General features: G+C 37.1%; 1 protein-coding gene across 6 annotated transcripts in view; it reads right to left on the reverse strand.

Moving 5' to 3' along the window:
- The window catches only part of MSH3 (mutS homolog 3), a 236554-nt gene that overhangs the window by 122330 nt on the left and 92654 nt on the right, over positions 1–21570 (reverse strand). For all 6 annotated transcript variants that reach the window (XR_013445733.1, XM_078067114.1, XM_078067112.1 and 3 more), the window contains 2 exons: positions 9140–9252; positions 6000–6114 (listed from right to left, as the gene is read on the reverse strand). Coding sequence is in view for 5 of the 6 variants with exons in the window: in XM_078067114.1 (XP_077923240.1) it covers positions 6000–6114; positions 9140–9252 (228 nt within the window). In the remaining variant the exon portion in view is untranslated. The remainder of the gene's footprint in view (positions 1–5999; positions 6115–9139; positions 9253–21570) is intronic.

Consider the following 21570-nt stretch of genomic DNA (forward strand, 5'->3'; position numbering starts at 1 on the left):
ACAAATTTATATTTTAAAAAAAACTGTTGTCAGCTATTAGATATCAGACAGCACAAAACTGTGATCCCTGAGAGAAGAAAAACAAATGAGGTATATTAAGACTGACTCTTTGGAGAGACCAAGGAAACTAGAATTCGTTAGACAGAAAGCCAGAGATGACAGAGCTGCACACAAGAGAGAGATCCAAAGATCTGCGGAAGGATCCCTTCAAGGATTTGGCCAGGTACTGATCCTTAAGGGTGTGGGGGAACCTCCACTGATCAAAGAGCCACAAGAAAACACTAGGTCAAACAATAACCAGGGTTCATACAGGGCTTAGAATAGTTGGCTCTCTGACCAACTAGAGTGGAAATGCCTCAAAATACATGGGACACTGGGGCACCTGGGTGGCTCAGTCGGTTAAGCGACTGCCTTCAGCTCAGGTCATGATCCCAGGGTCCTGGGATGGAGCCCCGCATCGGGCTCCCTGCTCCGCGGGAAGCCTGCTTCTCCCTCTCCCACTCCCCCTGCTTGTGTTCCCTCTCTCGCCGTCTCTCTCTCTCTGTCAATTAAATAAATAAATAAAATCTTTAGGAAAAAAAAAAATACATGGGACACTGAGTAGAAGCCTCAGAAGAGTATTGCTTTACAAGTGGGAGTAAAATAGTGACAAGGATTTCCCAATCTTGATACTAATAACATTTAAATATATGTGTATATATATGTATATCTATTACATTGAGATATAATTTACATACCACACCATTTATTTGGAGTATGCAATTCAATGGTTTCTAGTATATTAACAAGGTTGTGCAGTCATCATCATCATCATTATGTAATTTCAGATATTTGCATTACCCGCCCAAAAAACTCTATACCCATTTGCAGTCACTCTCCACTTCCCCCCAACTGAAACTGCTCTTGGAAACCACTGATTGGCTTTCCCTCTCTATGGATTTGCCTATTCTGGATATTTCATATAAGTGGAATCATACAGTTATGTGTGTGGTCTTTTGTGATGGCTTCTTTAACTTACCATAATATTTTCAAGGTTCATCTACGTTGTAGCATGTACCAGTATGTCATTCCTTTTTTATGGCTGAATTATATTCCATTTTATGCATATTCTATATTTTATATATCTATTCATCAATGGATGGACATATGGATTGTTTCCACTTTTTGGCTACTATGAATGATACTGTTATGAACAGTCACATACAAATTTTTGTGTGGACATACATTTTCATTGTGTTGAGTACACATCTAGGAGTGAAATAGTTGGATTATACGGTAACTCCAAACACTGTGAGGAACTACCACAGTGTTTTCCAAGGTGGTTATAACCATTTTACCCTCCCACTGGCAATGTATGAGGGTTCTAATTTGCCCACATTCACACCAACACTTGCCTGGTTTTTTAAATTATTATTACAGCTATTCTAGTGGGTATGAAGTAGTATCTCACTGTGGCTTTGATTTGAATTTATCTGATGCCTAATGATGCTAAGCATTTTTTTCATGTGCTTATTCGTCATTTGTACAAGTTCTTTGGAGAAATGCCTATTCAGATTCTTTGTCCATTTTTTAATTGGGTTATCTGTCTTTTTACCATTGATCTTTATAAGAGTTCTTCATATATTCTAGACATAGATCTCTATACAAAGTTTTTCTACTATTCAGTGGGTTGTCTTTTCATTCTCTTGACGGTAGGCTTTGAAGAGCAAGTTTTTCATTGTGAAGTCCAATATTTTCTATTTTTTCTTTTGCCACTTGTGCTTTTGGCGTCACAGCTAAGAAACTATTCCCTAATCAAAGGTCATGAAGATTTTTACACCCATGTTTTCTTCTAAGAGCTAATAGTTTCAGCTCTTACATATAGGTCTTCGGTCCACTTTGAGTTATTTTTTATTAGGACATGAGGTAAGGTAATACAAAACTCATTCTTCTGCATAGATAACCAGTTATCCATGAGGACAGGGAAAGAACCACAAAAAACACTAGGTCAAACAATAAGCAGGGTTCATACAGGGCCTTTTATTGGAGGAAAAAAACAACTATTCTTTCCACCACTGAATGCTTTAACAGCCTTGTTGGAAATCAACTGACAATATGTGTGTAGTTTATTTCTGGACTCTCAATTCTGTTTCACTGATCTGTATGTCTGTCCTTACGCCAGTGCCACACTGTCTCAGCGACTTTTGCCTTGCTGCAAGTTTTCAAACAGGAATGTGAATCTTCTGATTCTGTTATTCTTTTTTCAAAATTGTTACAGCTATTCTTTGGCCCTTGAATTTTCATAAAATTTTAGGATCAGTTTGTCGGTTTCTGCAAAAAAACTAGCTGGGATTTTGGTACAATTACACTGAACCTGTAGATCAGTTTGGGGAATACTGCCATCTTAGTAAGATTAAGTCTGCTGATCCACAAACCTAGGATGCCTTTCCACTTACTCGGGTCTTCTTTTAATTTCTTTCAACAGTGTTCTATAGTTTTCAGAATACAGGCTTTATATTTCTTTCGTTAAATGCATTAAGTATTTTATTCTTTTTGATGCTATTGTAAATGAAATTATTTTCTTACATTTTTGGATTCTTCGTTGCAAGGTTATACACTCAGAGCTGATTTTGATTTTGGTATATTGATCTCACATCCTGCAACCTCATGAACTCATTTTATATGCTTTAATCATCTCCTCCTGGATTCTTAGGATTTTCTATACATAATTCCAAGTCATATGAAATTATGCAATAGCAGAGTTTTACTTCTTACTTTACAATTTTACTACATTTTCTTACCTAAATGCCCTGACTAGACTTTCTAGGACAATATGCAACAAAACTGGGAAAACACTGCTTCTTCTTATTCCTGTTCTTAGAGGGGAAGCATTCATTCTTTCCCCCATTAAGTATGATGTTAGGGTCTGAGGTTTTCACTGATGGCCATTATCAGGATAAGGACATTCCTTTCTAGCTCTAGTTTGTTGGATGTTTTTATCATGAAACGGAGCTTTAACTGTCTGTTGAGATGCCCCTGTAGTTTTTAATCTCTTATTATACTGACATAGTATATTACATTAAATGACTTATAATTTGTTAAACCAAACCTATGGTCCTAGAATAAATCCCATAATCATGATGTATAATCCTTTATATTGTTGGATTCCATTTGCTTGTATTTTTTGAGGATTTTTATGTCCATATTCACGTTAGTCTGCAGTTTTTTCTCTTGTAGTATCTTTATGTGATTTTGGACTACTGAATTTGGGGCTAAATAATTATTTTTTGTAAAGGGATATACTGTGAATTTTAGGATATTCAGCTGCATCTCTGTTCTATGCCCATTAAAGGTCATTAAAATAATAAAATTTACTTTCACTAGTAACTGTAAACACTCTATGTTATCTTTCTGTTACAATAAGTTTTCTAAGAAAAAGCTCTTACAGTTCTCCTTGGTGGATTTTGTCATTCTTTTCTAAATTTCCAAAACCTATGTGAAGTTCTGACCACACCAATCTTAATAAAAGTCCTCTGAAATGACAAAAGCACTCATTTCCAACACCAACAAAAATGCCAATTTCTTTAAAACTTCATAAATTTGGGAATCAGGCTAATTCGGTCATGATGATTAATATCCCTCACATTCTATTTATTCTATTATACTATTTTGCTCTGGAACAAACCTACTTAAACTCTCAAGACAAATTTGGAACCTCAGAATCTGACCTAACTAATAAAACCTCACTTAATCCATTCTTAAGAATACCTAAAATATGCATTTTCTCTAATAACCTAAAATTCTATCATAAAGGCACAAACACCTCTAAGTATTTATTTAAAATGTGTATCAAGATTTTTAGGAAATATACAACAGTTTTTGTGAAAGCATTTGCCATACGAGGCAACTAAATTTTTCCCCATTAACACAGCTCTTAAAGTAAATCTAATCATACCTTATGCTGCTGAACTTTTTTAAAGTAATATAACTGAATTCTAAATACACAAGAAGAACATTCTTGTTTTCCAAAGTAACCACTTTGAGCGGCAACATTCTTTTTCCAAAATACAACTGTGGAGTTACTCTTCTGGAATATCTTCAAAGTCGAATCATATAACATCATCACTCACATTTTATGTTTAAGCAAAACAACAGCACCACTTTGATCACCACCTTTATTCATTAACCTTGGTTCCCAAGGACATTTTGGCAATTTCCAATCAAGTCCACGCTCACAGGATAAAGAATTCCTTCCTTCTTTCCTTTTCTTCCATTAATCCTATATTTACTGACTCCCTGCTTGGTGCTGGCTAATGTTGGGTGATAGAAACTTATACCATATGACGACCTTTTACTTTGGCTCTCTATCTTTGTCTTTGGCTCTGTGGCAATGAGAAGAGGGGATCACCCAACCAGCAGATCAGACACATACTAAGTCATCAGCAGATTCAGTTCCCTGACCACTGCCCAACACCACCACCAAATACAAAATGAGAAGAGTTCAGCTTCACGTAATTTATCAAGGTAGGTAATTTTAAAATAAACTAGTTTAATTTCAGTACTTAAGTAGTGACTCTTTTACATGTTTCTAACTTCATATAATGGTGTGTACCGTGTGTCCTTCAGTAATTTGATTTCTGGCTCAATATAATGTTAACAAAGTTCTTTAAATATTGATACATGTAACTCCAGTCCATTTATTTTCATTGCTGTAGGACACTACACTGCATGAATATAACACAATAAATCCACTCTCCTGTTGATGGACATTTAGACTGACTTTAAACAGGACAAAACTGCTTCCAGAGAAATGATATTCTGTTCTATCCTAAATACTATGCACACCAAAAAGACATTACAGAAAGATTCCCAAGAGACCTACCTTTCTTGCACCCTCCCCAACAACCTCAAACCAATACGACCTCTTTGTACCCCAATTCATATTCGACCATTTTAGTGAGATAGCTCCTATCTGCAGAACAGGAAGAAGCTTACTTATCAAGGATCAAAATGATAAAGGTTAATTCTTCACAGAGCCAAAGCCAAGGGGCTGATGAAGGTGAAATACAGAAAGGCAAGAAAATTCTCCCACTACCTTTTATTATTCCACTGGTTTTTAAACTAATTTTCCTAGAATAGCAATTGCGAGTTTTAAATCTCCACAAAGCTAATCACTCTTTTAAAAAGCTATGTTAGTAACTATCCTTTTCATCTCCAAATTTATGGTCTATAAAATAAGAACTGAAACCATGAATAAGAAAGGCAGTGAAGTTTTATGAATGCTTTTTAATACCACTTCCTAACTCCACTTAATACTACTTGTCAATTAACTGTGCTTTAGTATTTAGTATATTAAATAGCTATATGAATACAAATTGACAAAATTCTTAAGGATTCTATAAATATTTTTAAATAATATTTTTCACCAATAGCACCACACACTTCATTCTTGCCCCCAAATAGAATATTCTATCGGGGCACCTGGCTGGCTCAGACGGTTAAGCGGCCGACTCTTGATTTAGGCTCAGGACATAATCTCAGGGTCCTGGGATCAAGCCCCACATCATGCTCAGAGGGAGTCTGCTTGAGGATTCACTATTCTCTCTCTCCTCCCTCTGCCCCTCCCCACTGCTTGTGCTCTGAAATAAATAAATCTTAAAAAAACAAAAAAGACTATTCTATCATTAGTAGGTGAACTTATCTGAGTACAGTACTTACCAAATTCAATTTAAGAATTGCTTTTATAGACTGAATTATGGAGAGAATGAAGTACACTCTAAGGCTAGATGTATTATATTCAGTCATATGGTTTAATATTGACACAGAATAGAAAACAGAAGATGACTTTTTGTCCGCCAATAATCAAAGAAAAAGGCAGTAATGTCAAATTTCTCAGATGCTCTTATTTCTAAATGAATGCATGTGAACTTCAAGCCAAAAGAAAAACAGGATATTTTTTTAAAGGGAATGTTTTTAATATAACTCTACCCCTTTTTTTTTATTTTTGAGAAATCACTTACTTGGGCTTGGAAAGCACCTTTTCCAAGTTAAATTCTTTGAGGTATCTTATTATGGCAGCCAAAGAGCAAATCACAGCCTTCTCCAAGTTAATGATGCCAGAAAAACTTTGAGAAGCTAAAAAACAGAATATATAGTTTCATTAAAGTTATTGCTCACCATTATTAAAAACAAACTTTAGGGGCGCCTGGGTGGCTCAGCTGGTTAAGCGACTGCCTTCGGCTCAGGTCATGATCCTGGAGTCCCTGGATCGAGTCCCGCATCGGGCTCCCTGCTCGGCAGGGGGTCTGCTTCTCCCTCTGACCCTAACCCCTCTCAAGCTCTCTGTCTCTCATTCTCTCTCTCTCAAATAAATAAATAAAATCTTTAAAAAAAAAAAAACAAACAAACTTTAACTGAAATTTAGTTTATGATTATTGAAATAATATAGACAATACCTCCTTAAATTGCCTTTTGGAAAAATGTAGAAGATTACAAGTACCTAGGTCATAGAAAAATGGGGATTTTCTGATAGTGAAATAAAGCTTTTTTAGAGAGCAACTTTTTCTTTTTTTTTTTTTAATTTTTATTTATTTATTTGACAGAGACAGATAAAGCAGGAACACAAGCAGGGGTAGTGGGAGAAGGAGAAGCAGGCTTCCCGCTGAGCAGGGAGCCCGATGCGGGGCTCGATCCCAGGACTCTGGGGTCATGACCTGAGCCGAAGGCAGACGCTTAACCACTGAGCCACACAGGCGCCCCAGAGAGCAACTTTTTCAAAATATAAAATGCCCATCCCCTTTGATCCAGAAATACTCTAAAATGCATTGTCAAAGATGTGTGTACAAGGAAGTGAGCTAAAAGATCTTTTGTAATAGTAAAATCTACAGACAACCTAACTGAACATCAGGAGCGTAACAGCTCAATAAATTTTGGTAAGTCCAGATTATTATGCATCTACTAACAACAATGCCTTACAGCTATCTGTACAACTATCCATAATATACTGCTGAGTGAGGGTGAAAAAAAAGTTGTACAATCATTCTTATCTCTCAGCAGGAAGACTGCTTACCATCTGGTCTCCCAGCTTCATCCCTGTGCCCTACAGGGTATTCTCAACAGAGCAGCCAAAAGAATCCTTTTAAAAATGTACATCAGACCATTAGACTACTTTGCTTATAAAAACCCTCTAACACCCGCAACTCACTGAGAGAAGCGGCTCAAGCCCTGACAGGGATCTGTAAGGCCCCACAACCTGCCTTCCACCTTCCCGAACTCACCTCCTCAGATTCTCTCCCTTACTTTGTCCTAGCACCCAGGCTCCTTTTATTCCTTAAACCTACCAGGCACTTAGATATGTTGTACTTCTGGCGTCTCTGCCTAAAACACTGTTCCTTCACCTGTGTGCATGGCTTTACCCCTACACTCCTTCAGGCTTCATTCAAACCTGTGCTCACGTGCCACGTTCTCCGGGAGGCCTTACTTCACCACCCTATTCAAAAGTGCTCCCTCTTCCCTGCCTTATTTTCTTCATAATACTTACCACTTTCAAACACACTAGCTTATTTTATTGTATATATCTTCCCCTTAGAATGTGAACTCCAGAAGAGCAGGAATTTTTGTCTTTTTTTATCCCTTACTGTATGTGTGATGCCTCACATAATAGGCAGCCAATAAAAATTAGTTGAAAGAATAAATCCAAGGTATATGAAATATACACAATTATATATGTATACTTATATGTATGGATTTGTACCTATAAAAATTCTTAAAGATTTGGGGGGAGGGACTTTTTTTCTTTATGCACATCTATGTTTGGACCTTTTTTTGCAACAGTCATTTATTACTTTCAGAAATAAAAAAACTATAAAATATTCTCTCCACATCAGTAATACCAAGTACATTAATTTCTATTGCGGTTTTTTATAAAACCAAGGTGTGAAGAAAGAGCTAACAAAACTCTTCCCCCTTCTGAGAATTTCACCTTTAACTTTCTAGCTCTGTTCCCCAGGGAACCTGATAAAAATGAAGCACATTGTTATGAGGTAACATTGTATATGGTAAGAATGACCTGAAACCAGTAAACTGCATCCGGACTAAGAAGAATTATAAACCCCTGACTGTAGAAATGTTGCCCTTCTCTGAGTACAGGGACCCTGAAGTTGGCATGGCATGAAGCTTCTAGGCCTGGGTAGGCCCTGACGAGTATCTCCTGTCTTTGCAGCTGAACTGTCACTTGGCTTGGAGTAGGGATGGGGGGGAAGGGGTTTGCACAACTTAAGCTCTCAATGGCTCTATGGGGTGACAAACCCTGTGGAGGACTACTCCCACTAACAGGAACAAGTGCTGCCTACTGGCAAGCTGGTTTCCTATCCCATACGCTTCTAAGTGAATGTGACGTCAGAAGAGGCTTATGGTAGTCTTGTCTTTACTTGAGCATAAGACAACAATCCCTTGGTGATACCGCAGACTGTGTCAGAATGGGTTACCCTCTCAGACACTCAATTCAATTTGACACCATGAGATTAAAAGAGTTGGGGAGAGAAATGCTAACAAGACATTGGTGCCTGTGGGGGAGCCAAGGGAAGACTGATTTATCTACGGTCTAATGGTGAAAGCCTTACAGCATGTGGTAAGATATAAAAATGAACCTTAACAGAATAAGCTGGACTAGAAGGAAGTAGGGGTACAGACCAAGTAAAGCACTGATACCTGGCTGACAACATGCAGATTAGACAAATAATGGTTACTTAACATAGTAATACCCTGTCATTAATGTTCTGGTATTTAAATTGTGGCAATCAATCTAACGAAACACTAGCCTTTATCAGGAGATTTATCTAAATACTCTATAAAATGGCAAGGAAAATAATGGGCCATTTTTCTAAGAAAAGCAAAAAGAAGGTTGGCCAGCATCTCCTTACAGTCCAACGAATATGTCAAAAACATCAAGTTACTAAATGGTCACAGCTACAAAGGAAGAAGCTGTAGGGGTGTTTTTGATGAGTGCAAGAAAAGTGAACTCTTGCTTCTATTTCTGCCAGTTATTTATTGATAACTGCCTAGTTTTTTCATTAAATTGGAAGTCAAACTTGCACTTTTATCCAAATCTCAACTCAGTTAAATTGGAGGACATTGAGGCTAACACATATGAAATATTTACCTTGGACGTCAAGTGCATCTTTTGCATAAAACTCCGTAACTGCCTGGAAAGCATGGCTGTATTCAAAGTACACGTCATCCATCCTTTCTACTCGAATTCTGTCATCCTGCACACTGAAAGAAAAAAACGAAAATTTCAAAGATAATTACTCACAATCTTGAACTATCTATATTTAGGTCTTGGCCTGACCAAAAAAAGAAATTCATTCTTTATTCTCCCTCAAGTTGAAAAAAAAGAAAGATCTAAAGTTTCCCTGTCAAAAGGCCCCATTTCATAAAATATAATTACAATTTTTACCACTGGTACTTTATATCAAGTAGTACACTGTGATTATCAAGAACTCACTGAAACTAAGGTCAATTACTTTGATAAATACAAAAGGGAGAAAACTGGAAAAGCATCATTTTAATTTAATTGCATCATTTGTTTAAATACTCTACCAATAAAATACATCTTTCTCTGAAATGGCATCTTTTTGCTAAGTCCACTTCTACCACAGTCCCCATTCAAAACTAGTAAATTCCCCCAGGTCAACTCTCACTCTCTCTTTAAAGCAGCTCTATAGTCTCTTTAAAATTGCATGCGTGAGTGAGTGAGTGAGTGTGTGTGTGTGTGTATGTGATTATGTAAGTACATAAACAAAACCATATCATCCATGCTGGGTAGTATGTTTTCTCTCTCATTTTCTGTTTCGCTTGGCTCCCCATTCCCCCAGCCCCCTCTCCTTCACTATCACCTCACTCCCAACCCATGTTAACAGCCCAGAATGAATCCTTATTTTTTTTCATGTTCATATGTTCATGCACAAGTACATATCATATACATACATACTCATACATGTCCTTGTTTTATAGAAATGGGATGACTTCATACAAACTTTTCTGCATCTTATTTTCTTCTTAAGCAGTAACTCTTGGAAATTCCTCCACATAAAGTGATCTATCTACAACTAATTGTTTTTAATGGCTGAAAAATATTTCATAGTATGTAAAAGCCATAATTTATTCAACCATTTCTTTATTATTGGATATTCACTTGATGTTAACATCTGTCACGTGTTGCTATAGAACATTTTTATCTAAAAAAATAGTAAAACATTACATTAAATAAGTAATAAACTGCACACATCCCTCCTCAGTCACATTCATCTTTCTACCAACACTATCTCTAATTTTGTGTGTATTACTATATATGTTTTTATACTCTGCAATATACTTTAACGCCTTTATACAACATGTTGCTTTATTTCATGCTTTATTTTTTTTTAAAGATTTTATTTATTTATTTGACAGAGAGAGACACAGCCAGAGAGGGAACACAAGCAGGGGGAGTGGGAGAAGGAGAAGCAGGCTTCCCGCCGAGCAGGGAGCCTGATGCGGGGCTCGATCCCAGGACCCTGGGACCATGACCTGAGCCGAAGGCAGACACTTAATGACTGAGCCACCCAGGCGCCCCTATCTCATGCTTTAAATTTTACGTAAGTGGTACTTTATTACACCTATCCTCCTATAACTTGCTTTTACACTCAGTATTGTAAGATTTATACATGAAGACAGATAAACTTCTCTTAATTTTCAAGAACTGCTAAGTATTCCATTACTTCTTATATTTTCTGGTGAATTTTTTAAGATCTGCTTTTCAAATTAAACTCACCTGAATTTATTTTGGGGGATAGTATGAAGTTAGAAATACAGTTAGATTTTCCATATGATTATCAATTAAAGATCAAAGCACCAATTAGAAAACATCCCATCTTTTCCTACCACTTCATAATGCTGCCTCCAATGCATATCATGTTTCTATATGTGTGTGACCCTTTACTGGCTTCTCTATTCTGTTCCACTGATCTTTTTGTGTATCTTTGTAACAGGACTACAGTATCTTAATGTCCATGGTTTGGTATCAGTATCTGTAGCCGGGACCCTAGACCTTGCTTTTCAAGACTGTCTTAACTACTCATGGGCCTTTGACTTTCTTTATAAATTTTAGATTCATCTTGTCAAGTTAATAAAAACCTAATATTATTAGGATTTTGACTGGATATACAATGAATTAATTTAGAGAAAAATATCTTAATAAATCAAGATATCCTATTGTTTCTGTCTTTTATATGTAACAATAACATTCTTTAATTTTTTCCATGTTTTATATTCTTTGGTTGTGCTCACTCTTAGATATATTATAGATTAATACTACTGTGAAGGGAAACGTATTTACTAGAGGGTTATCATGGTGTACAGAACCTATCGATTTTTACAGGTAGCAACCATACTGAACACCCTAATTTCTTGTGTTGTATTGTCTATGTATGCATTAATATCACCTGGGGAAAAAAAGATATTTTTATCTCTCCCTTACAATTTCTATTCTTTTCTTTTTCCTAGCTCATTACACTACTGGCTAAGACCTTCGGGATGTGTTGAACAAAGGTAATGTTAATAGGCATCCTTTGTCTTCTTATTGACAATAATAGGGAGACTTCTAAAGTTTCACTCTTGAGTACGAGTCTTGCTATAGGTTTTGGAATAAATGACTTATTGGCCTAAGGTTTGGTAAGTTTCCCAGTTTTGGGGGAAAAAAATCTTTAGTCATAAAGGATTATTAAATCTTAATAAGATTTAACCTGGTGTTCTTTCTACATGTGTGAAAATAATCACATGGCTTATATCTCACTTAATTTCTTAATATATTATTCATATTTTCTGATGCTGAATAATCCTTGCATTCCTGGGATAGAACATACTTGTCATGACGTTCTGTGTTGCTTAAATAAAGTTACAAACTCGACTTCGTAGTGTTTTGTTTTGTTTTGTTTCCCCAGAAAACCTGCACCAGCATCCCTAGCTCCAAAGGCTTTTTCTGTTCTACTACAAGACTAGGCAAGCATAAGCTGATTCAGGAAGAAATCTAAGAGGGAGGATTTTCTCCCATCTGTAGTGCTGAAGAAGGATTTTTTCACCTTAATCCACCAGAGAGAGAGTATCAGACTATTACAAATCTCTTATCAATTTGTATCTTCCCGTAGACTCCCTTAATACCTGGATTTTTAGAAGCCTGTAGCAAAGTATTATTTAGCAACTCAAAAAGCAGTGAATGACCTTACATGAGCTCCACAGTGATTTTGTACAAATTCCTAGAATGAACCCAAGAGGCAGCTGGTTACTCAATTACTGTTCTAATTAACGTTTTGTTTGATAAGCAGATAAGGATTTAGAAACCCATTAAATTTTATAAAAACGGACTTGTCAGTTATCCTTGAGACTTCCGTGAAAGCATTACGGGAGTATTAAACTCATCGTTCCGCAATCTGTATATTGAACATCTTCATGCAAACATTTTTTCCACAAACTGGATGGAGTTATAAAATCTGTGTTTTGCCAGATTTCTTAATTGAAGAAAGTCATGGTAGATTAAATCACTATCTTTGAAACAAATGTCTACTTGAAACACTGTGTACATAATGAGTAATATCCAACCAGAATTTTGTCAAAATAGATTTTAGCAAAATTTCTACATTAGGCACAGAACTGTCAACCTTGATTTCCTCGAACTACAGTCCTGGAATACCTGCATCAGAATCACCGGCAACACACAGTAAAAGCATAGATCCCACACCCTAAATGTGTTAAATCTGAATTCACAGGAAGTTAGGGGAGAAGGGGTATTTTCATCTTCAACAGGGTTTTCAGAATGATTCACGGGCAAACTGCAAACTGAAAACAGCAGTCTATAGGAAAGATATGGCAGTCACTGCAGGACTAGAGTACAAAGAGGAGATGGAAATCTTCTACAACAATAGTCTACGTTTCAGCTGCTCTGTTAGAGGTGGACAGTTAAGTGCCTTTCCACCAAAAAAATTTAGGAAGTCAACTATGGTCATGTAACTGACCTGAGTCTAAAAAATTATGAAAACACCCTCCCTTTTCCACCCTCTACAGAGGCTGTTTGTGGCCTGGGCCGAAGCCTCCTGAATGGAAAGGAGGCTGAACAGAGGCTGTGCTCCTCCCTGGGCCCAGGGTGGTGACTCCCCTTCTGTGCTGGATGGGAGGACTATGGTCAAAAAAGGAGTCTCAGTTATTACAAGGTGTATGTGAAGCTGGACTGTTTTAAATTAAGACTTCTGATTTAAAAAAAAATCCTTTTCATATGTAACATGCCTTTCTGTTGCCAAATATACTGTTTTGGAAAAACTAAATGGTGATAAAACTCTCAACAAGTATGGAACCCATACTAAAATAAAGGAATTTCAGACCCAATAATACCTTTTAATGTCAACTTGAACATAAAACTGCCGACTCTCTGGTGTTGAGTAACAGACCACCTACAAAGATCTTGATCTAACGTTCAATTGTGACCAAACAAATGTCAGCTTGCCAATTTTATGATCTATGCTAACTTTAGAAACTATCATTTTCATAGACAAAAAGAACCTTGTAAAAGGCTGACAATCTGCTATAGGAAAACTCACAAAGCCTCTTCTGACAGCGTTCTTACTGATGATAAAAATACTGATTGAGTTCCAAGCTTCCTGGCTGAGTGATTAATTCTCTCCTCTGAGGATAGAATCCAATAGAGATCCAGAATGAATAAAACAGGCCATGTAATAGAGTTACAATGTCTCTATATTAGAATTAGTATGAGATTCATTAATTTTATCAACACGTATAGTAAGGAACTTTAGGAAGACAATGAGCATTATGTGAAATTAAAATTATGAAGACAACCATTATCTGACAAATATCAGAATAACTAGCCACAAAAACAGCAAGGAAAAAGGCCAGGGTAAAGATTCTTCATAAGATATAAAAACAGAATAAAATGATATGGACAGACTAATATCAAATATATCTGCCCAAACAACAAATGTAAATGGGGTAAACTTACTTATTAAAAGAGAGCTGATCTCAGATTGGATTACAGAGGGGGAAAAACCTCTGTGCTACAAACAGGAGTAAAACTTACAATAAAGTAATTCAGGAAGGTTAAAAATAAAATGATAGCTGAAAAAAGAACTTGTCTAGATGGATATACTAGTCAAATGTAAATAAAAAAAAAAGCACTGAACAAGATTTTATATCAGGCAAGACAGAATTCAGGACAAAAAGCATTAAAGAAAACAAAAAGAGGTGCTTCGTACTAATAAAAAGGATGAAAGTCTTTTCACTCCACATCCTTAAAACACTTACATTTTTGAACAAATACACTACCTCTTCAAAAAATAAAATTGCTTATTAGGAAAGAGCAAGAGAAAGAGACAAATGGATTACAGGATTTATGCAACAGCTGCCAGGAGATGTTCATCCATTTCCCTGGACTTGAACCTGGGAGTCTGGGAGTCCAGAGATCCAGTGGTTGGAGCCATCCTGCCACCTTGTGGAACGTGACAGGAAAGAGGAGAGACAAAGGAGAAGAGCTCCTAAAACCAGCCACGCCTGCTTCTAGCCCACCTTCCAGCTTTTCACTTACAGGAGCTGGTATGTTCACATTCCACTTTAAAAATTCAGTAAGAATTCACTACAAAATGAGGGATTTTCAAAATGAAAAAAGGAACCTTTTGCTGCCCAGAGAAGGAAGTAGACACAAGGACACAGACAGCTTCTAAGAAAGCTGGCAACCTCTACCCAAATCCAACAGCCAACAGTGAACCGAGGCAAGGAAGACCTGAAGTTTGATTTTAGCTGGGAAGTCTGCTTTAGATAAGGCGGGGAGAGTATAAGTCAGAAATTTTGGAGACCAGGAGGACCCTCCTCCCAGTCCTCCCCACCAAGCACAGCTGATGAAAGCTTAGCCAAGTTGCCACTAGGGACTAAACACTACAAGCAGATTTAGGGCCCCTGCAGGATTGGAGAGAGTGGAGATAAAGAAACACACCAGGCCCCGCCATGCAGGACAGGCCTGTTGGGGAGCGAGGGAGGACTGAGAAGTTCCTCACTCCCTGCGCAAGCTCCTTGAGTTCCCAAGAGACCCAAGGCCCAGGAACTAATCAAGGCCAGTATGGAGGGCGGCTGGGCCTTCAAAAGAAGAAAAGCGTGAAGAGGTTTTACTTTAATGTAAGAAGTCTGTACTGGCGAAATTCATGTCTTTTAAAACTTTCTCTAGCTTTTTCTAAATTTTTGGTTTTACTTTTTCTTCTTTTATAGTGATTCTTATTTTTTTTTTCTTTAAGATAAAGCTGCATCAAAAAGTCTCCAATTTGTCTTGGCAAACCTGACAGAAGAGTACTTCTCTCTGCATTGAGGTGAGGAAAAGAAAGAGGATTAGTGTACTCGAACTTGGGAAACCAAAGGGAAAGGGAAAACGTGAAGGGGGAGGGAACAGAGACAGAAAAAGCCTAAAGGCCTCGAGAAGCCATTCATTTCTGCCCAGAGTCATGACCTCCCAGCTCTTCTCTGACCTTGGAAATCGTCTCTAAAGATGAATTCTCTTGAACATTTTAAAACCTCCATCCTTTCTTAAACTTTCACCTCATCACAATCATGGATCTTTTGACCACCCATCTCCACATACCACACCCCAGCCATTTGCGCACATTCCTGTACAGAAGTGGGCCAAGACTCACCTCTTCTAAGATGCTTTCCCAGAAAAAGAACCACATGCTAGGAAGGGCCTGTGCTTTCTACCAGACACATGGGACTGCGGTTTGTAAAGTAATAGCTTTAGAAATAAAGCTACTTTGTTTGTTAGAAACTTTACTGCCAGAGATAGAAATACAAACTATAATATGCATTATAAAGGAATGAAAATTTCATCAAATAGTAACCAAAATAATGTCAACTATGCTATAAAACAGGACTCCTTTTTAAGTCCAGAAACAGGGGTGAAGGAAGGGAATGGTTGCTTCCTCGCGTGCTTTTCCTGAGAGGCCACGTAACATAGTGGTTGAAAGCATGTGCTTCAGAGCCAGGAAGTCTGGGCCAAATCCCAGCTCTACTACTTATCAGTGGTAGAACCCCAGACTTAACATCTCTCTGCCTCAGCTTCCTAATCTATAAAATCTGTATTAAAAGAACAGCAGCTCCCTCACAGGGTGTTTGTGAAGATTAAGTCAGTAAATACAAAGCCCTTAGTGTCTAAAACATATTGTTAGCTACTGCTACCATTATTACTACTATTACTGCTACTTAAGAACAAGAGAAAGTAGTAGTCGTGTACTCAAAGGAAAAGGGATAAAAGGGAGAGAGCTTTATAATATATGTAATTGGGCAGGACAGGCACAAAGTAAAAAACATGTCAGCAGTAAGGGATATGCTCCGTAGCTACCAAGAGCACCTTTTTCATTCCAAGGGAACAGAGGTGAAGGAGGAAAAGCTCATGTGTGATTTCAGAAACCACTGCACCCCCCCCCCATACCATCTCACCCATTTCTGATGCTTGAGGGACACAAAGCATTTCATTTCACAAGAAGAAAAAAGTTATTCAATGGTCATTTAAATGGCAGTCTTCAAAGACAAGAAAACAAAAAGGTGTAGAAAGTCTTACCTATACTCAGGTTATTTTTAAAAGTTAAACAGAAGAAGAATTAACAACAGAAGTTAATAAGCCCTAAAATTGATTACTTAAGACTGTACCAATTGTGCAATATTTATTGATGTGCTTTCCTGGATGTTCCACGAGCGCTTTAGCTTAATTTTTCTCACACACCACACAAACACATGTACATACACACAGTCATCTATTTTATATTCATCTCTAATTGGGTGTATTAGGGAGAAGGTGGCACAGTGGTTTTCTAGAGCTCCCATTCCACCGACTCTATGTTTCTAAAATGTAAGTAACTTTTGAGACCAAAAAACAAAACACCACACTTTTTAAAATGACATCCTAGAAAGTCAGTGTCTAAATCATCTACCCGAAGAACATAAAACTCTAGGTCACTTTTCAAAGTTAAATTCGAAATAAAGCCTTTGGCAGCAGCATAATTCAATGTGGACAGAACAGTCTCTTCAACTACTGACATGAAAACGACTGGGAACTACATGGAGAAAAAGGAACTCCAATCCCTATGCTCATGCTATGCCCAAAAATTAAATCAATATACTTAACAGAGCCAAAAGTAAAACTATAAAACTTCTAGCAGAAAACATAAGAGAAAAATATTCATGACCTTGAAATAGGCAAAGATTTCTTAGGTCACAAAAAGCACTAACCATAAAAGAAGAAATTGACAAATGTGACTTCCATCAGAAAAAAAAAAAGCCTTCTGGGACACCTGCACCCCAATGTTTATAGCAGCAATGTCCACAATAGCCAAACTATGGAAAGAGCCCAGATATCCATCCACAGATGAATGGATAAAGAAGAGGTGGTATATATATTCTATAGAATAGTACTCCGCCATCAAAAAAAATATGGAATCTTGCCATTTGCAACAACATGGATGGAACTAGAGGGTATTATGCTAAGTGAAATAAGTCAAACAGAGAAAGACAATTATATGCTCTCACTCATATGTGGAATTTAAGAAACAAAACAGAGGATCATAGGGAAAGAGAGGAAAAAATAAGACAAAATCAGGGAGGGATACAAACCATAAGAGGCTCTTAAGCATAGGAAACAAACTGAGGGTTGCTGGAGTGGAGGGGGTTTAGGGGATGGAGTAACTGGGTGATGGACACTGGGGAGGGTATGTGTTGTAATGAGCACTGGCTATTATATAAGACTGATGAATCACTGACCTCTACCTCTGAAACCAATAATACATTATACGTTAATTAATTGAATTTAAATAAAAAGAAAATTTTAAAAAACCTTCTGTTTTTCTAAGGTCATCAAGAAAATTAAAAGGCAGACCACAGACTGGGAGAAAATATTCATAATACATATACCTAACAAAGGATTTTTATTCAGAATGCAGAAAGAATTCTAATTCTTATAGCTCAATCAGAAAAGCAACCCAATTTCTTTAAATGGGCAAAAGAAAAAGATATATGAATAGCCAGGAAGTACATGAAAACATTGGTCATCCAAAAAAAAAAAAATTTAAACCAAAGTGAATAATCACTTCCCACTAACTATCATGGCTGAAATTTAAAAGACTGGCAATACCAAGAGTTGACAAAGACAGAACAACTACAACTCTCATTCCCTGTTGATGAGAGTATATAACTGGGAAACTACTTTGAAAAATAGTTTGGCTGTCTCCTATACAGTCAAGTACATATTTACCCATCCAGTCCAGCAATTCCACTCCCCTAGGTACTTACCCAAAATAAAAAATATGTCCATAAAAAAAAATAGTACACAAATGTTCTTAGCAGCTTTACTGAAAATAGGCAAAAACCCCAAATGTTCAGCAAGTGAATGGATGAACACATTTTGGTATACTCATACAAAGCAATATTACTGAACAATTAAAAAAAAAACCTACTGATACACAGCAACATGGGTGAATTTCATAGGCATTATGCTAAAAGAAGCTGAACATAAAAGTACATGATTCCATTGATGTTAAATTCTGAAACAGTCTAATCAGATCAGTATTCACTTAGACTGGAAGGAGGAGATGGGAAGCAAATGACTGCAAAGAGATACAGGGAACTTTCTGGGAAGATGGAAATGCTCTGCATCTTAATTGGGGGGTGTTTATATAGATGTATATATTTGTCAAAATTGATTTGACTCATACCCTTAAAATGTATAAAGTATATTGCATGTAAATTTAGTTGGTTAAAGTCGATTAAAAATAAAGCTTTTATAATTTACAACTGAATATATAATTTATAAATGAAATTTTTCTATTAAAAAAACAGAACAATTACACTAATAAATTCCTGTGCAAATGTGTTTTTTTTAAAGACTTATTTATTTATTTGAGAGAGAGAGAGAAATAGAGCGCGTGAGCCTGGGGAGGGGCAGAGGGAGAGAATCTCAAGCAGATTCTGTGCTGAGCGCGGAGCCTGAGGTGAGGCTTCATCTCATGACCCTGAGATCATGACCTGAGCTGAAATCAAGAGTTGGACCAACTGAGCCACCTAGGTACCCCTCAAATACTTATTTCAAATACACTTCTGGAATAAGATTCCAGTACTTATTTAGCAAAAAACAATGGTGTGGAGAAGTACCTCATTTTGAAAGAAAAATCTTTAACTTCAAAAAGTACAGCCAAATTTACATGCTTTGAGATGATCATAGTTTAAATATTATCCACTATTTTGTATACAATCATCCTAACACAAGGTAGATTTTTAAAAAATAATTTATACTTCCTGTGCTTCAAAAAATATTTTTTCAATCACCAATATCACAAAATCATTACATGACATTATATTTGCCTTTGAGAAAAAGCAAAAAACAAAAACAAAACAACAAAAAAACCCCTACTTTCCTCAGAACTCTATAGTCTTACATAATCCTGAAGATGACTATCAGCATTAAAACATTCTCAGATCAGTGGAAATTCATCTCATTTTTTCATGCATGATTAAGAGCATTTTCTCAGCAACAGACACAAAATCAAGACTATTTCACTCAGATCATATGCCTTTTGAGTTCACCAACAAGCTCAAGCCTACCTCAGGCAACCTAAAATAACTAATCTTCCTAAACTAATGTTTTTCTCTATAAATACTAACTGATATTATGCCCAGAAAGAGCTGCTTCAAAAAAAAAATCAACAAATTAACTATCTGGAATTCATAATACAATGAATAAAAAATTATACACAAATAACACACAAGTTAACTGGCGTTTCCTTTTTCATTCAAGTCAACAAATCTTCACTGTGTAAATATTACAAGAACTAACAGAGAAAAAGAAAAAAGAAGTTCCCTGCCCTGTGTTATGGGTTGAATTGTATCCCCTTAAAATCCAAATGTGGAAGTCCTAACTGCCAGCACCTGAGAATGTGACCTTATTTGGAAATAAGGCCCTTACAGAGATAATCAAGTTAAAGTGAGGTCCACTGGGTGGGCCTTAGTTCAGTAGAACTAGTGTCCTTATAAAAAAGGGAAATTTGAACATAGAGACACACAGAGAAGGAAAGAATATAGAGACAGAGGAAGAAATTAACTGTCTATAAGCCAAGGAAAGAAGCCTGGAAGATCCTTCCCTCACAGCCCTTGGAAGGAACCAACCTGTTGACACCTTGATTTAGGACTTAATGGCCTCCAGGACTGTGAAACAATACATTTCTGTTTTTTAAGCCACCCAGTCTGTGATACTTTGTTATGGCAGCCCTAGCAAACTAATTTACTCTAGTAAAAGGCTCAACACCTATTTAGAGAGGCTTATAAACAAATCACAGGAATACCAACTAGACTGAAAGAAATGCTGTGGTGGTATCTGCCAATTTCAATAGTGTAAATATTCCCACCATGGCTGATTTTAAGCTACCAGTGTTTTAACAACCTGACAGAAAACTCCCAGAAATACAACAATCCATCCTCAAAACTACTACCAGCCAGCTTTAGCACAGATCAAAAATGCAGACATCAAGGGCACCTGGGTAGTTCAGTCAGTTAAGCATCTGCCTTCGGCTCAGGTCATGATCCCAGGGTCCTGGAATTGAGCCCCATATCGGGCTCCCTGCTCAGCAGGGAGTCTGCTTCTCCCTCTCCTTCTGCCGCTCCCCCTGCTTATGTTCTCTCTCCCTCTCTCTATCAAATAAATAAATAAAATCTTTTTAAAAAAATGCTGGCATCAGTATTTAATATCCTTAGGCAATTCCAATTACAGCCAAGGTTAGACCCACAACTAAAAATTGTAGGGCAGCTTCATAAAAGTAGTAAGACTGTCAGGATGCAGAAAATTTTAAGACAAATGTGGGAAAAATTCACTGCACAACCTAAGAATAGCTTAAGAATAGTAGAAAAATAAACGATGAATGAAAAATAAGGCTAGGGGCGCCTGGGTGGCTCAGTCGTTAAGCATCTGCCTTCGGCCCAGGTCATGATCCCAGAGTCCTGGAATCGAGCCCCACATCAGGCTCCCTGCTCAGCGGGAAGCCTGCTTCTCCCTCTCCCACTCCCCCTGCTTGTGTTCCCTCTCTCGCTGTCTCTCTCTGTGTCAAATAAATAAATAAAATCTTTAAAAAAAAAAAAAAGAAACATAAGGCTAGTATTTACTGAATACTGTGTTTTAAGGACTGTTTTAAACCCATTACATGTATTAACTAACTTAATCCTCCCTACAACTTTATGAGATACTTGTATTATTATTCACCTGTTTTTGAATAATGAAATTGAGCCACAAAAATGTTAAGATCCACAGCTAAAAAGTGAGGAGGAAGCTAGGATTCAAATGCAGGGTGTCTGGTGCCAGACCACTGCCCTGTGCCATCTGTGACTGTACATGACATGTGGAGAACATGCCAAGAGTCTGGTGTAGCTAAGTTCCAGAGACAGGGACAAGAGACCACGTGAGAGATAGTATGCCATTCTTCTGGCCTCAGGTATAGGTTACCTTATACAAGTCATGGGTTTGCAAATCAAACT

This window comes from Halichoerus grypus, chromosome 2 (genome assembly GCF_964656455.1).
Source record: "Halichoerus grypus chromosome 2, mHalGry1.hap1.1, whole genome shotgun sequence".
NCBI lineage: Eukaryota > Metazoa > Chordata > Mammalia > Carnivora > Phocidae > Halichoerus > Halichoerus grypus.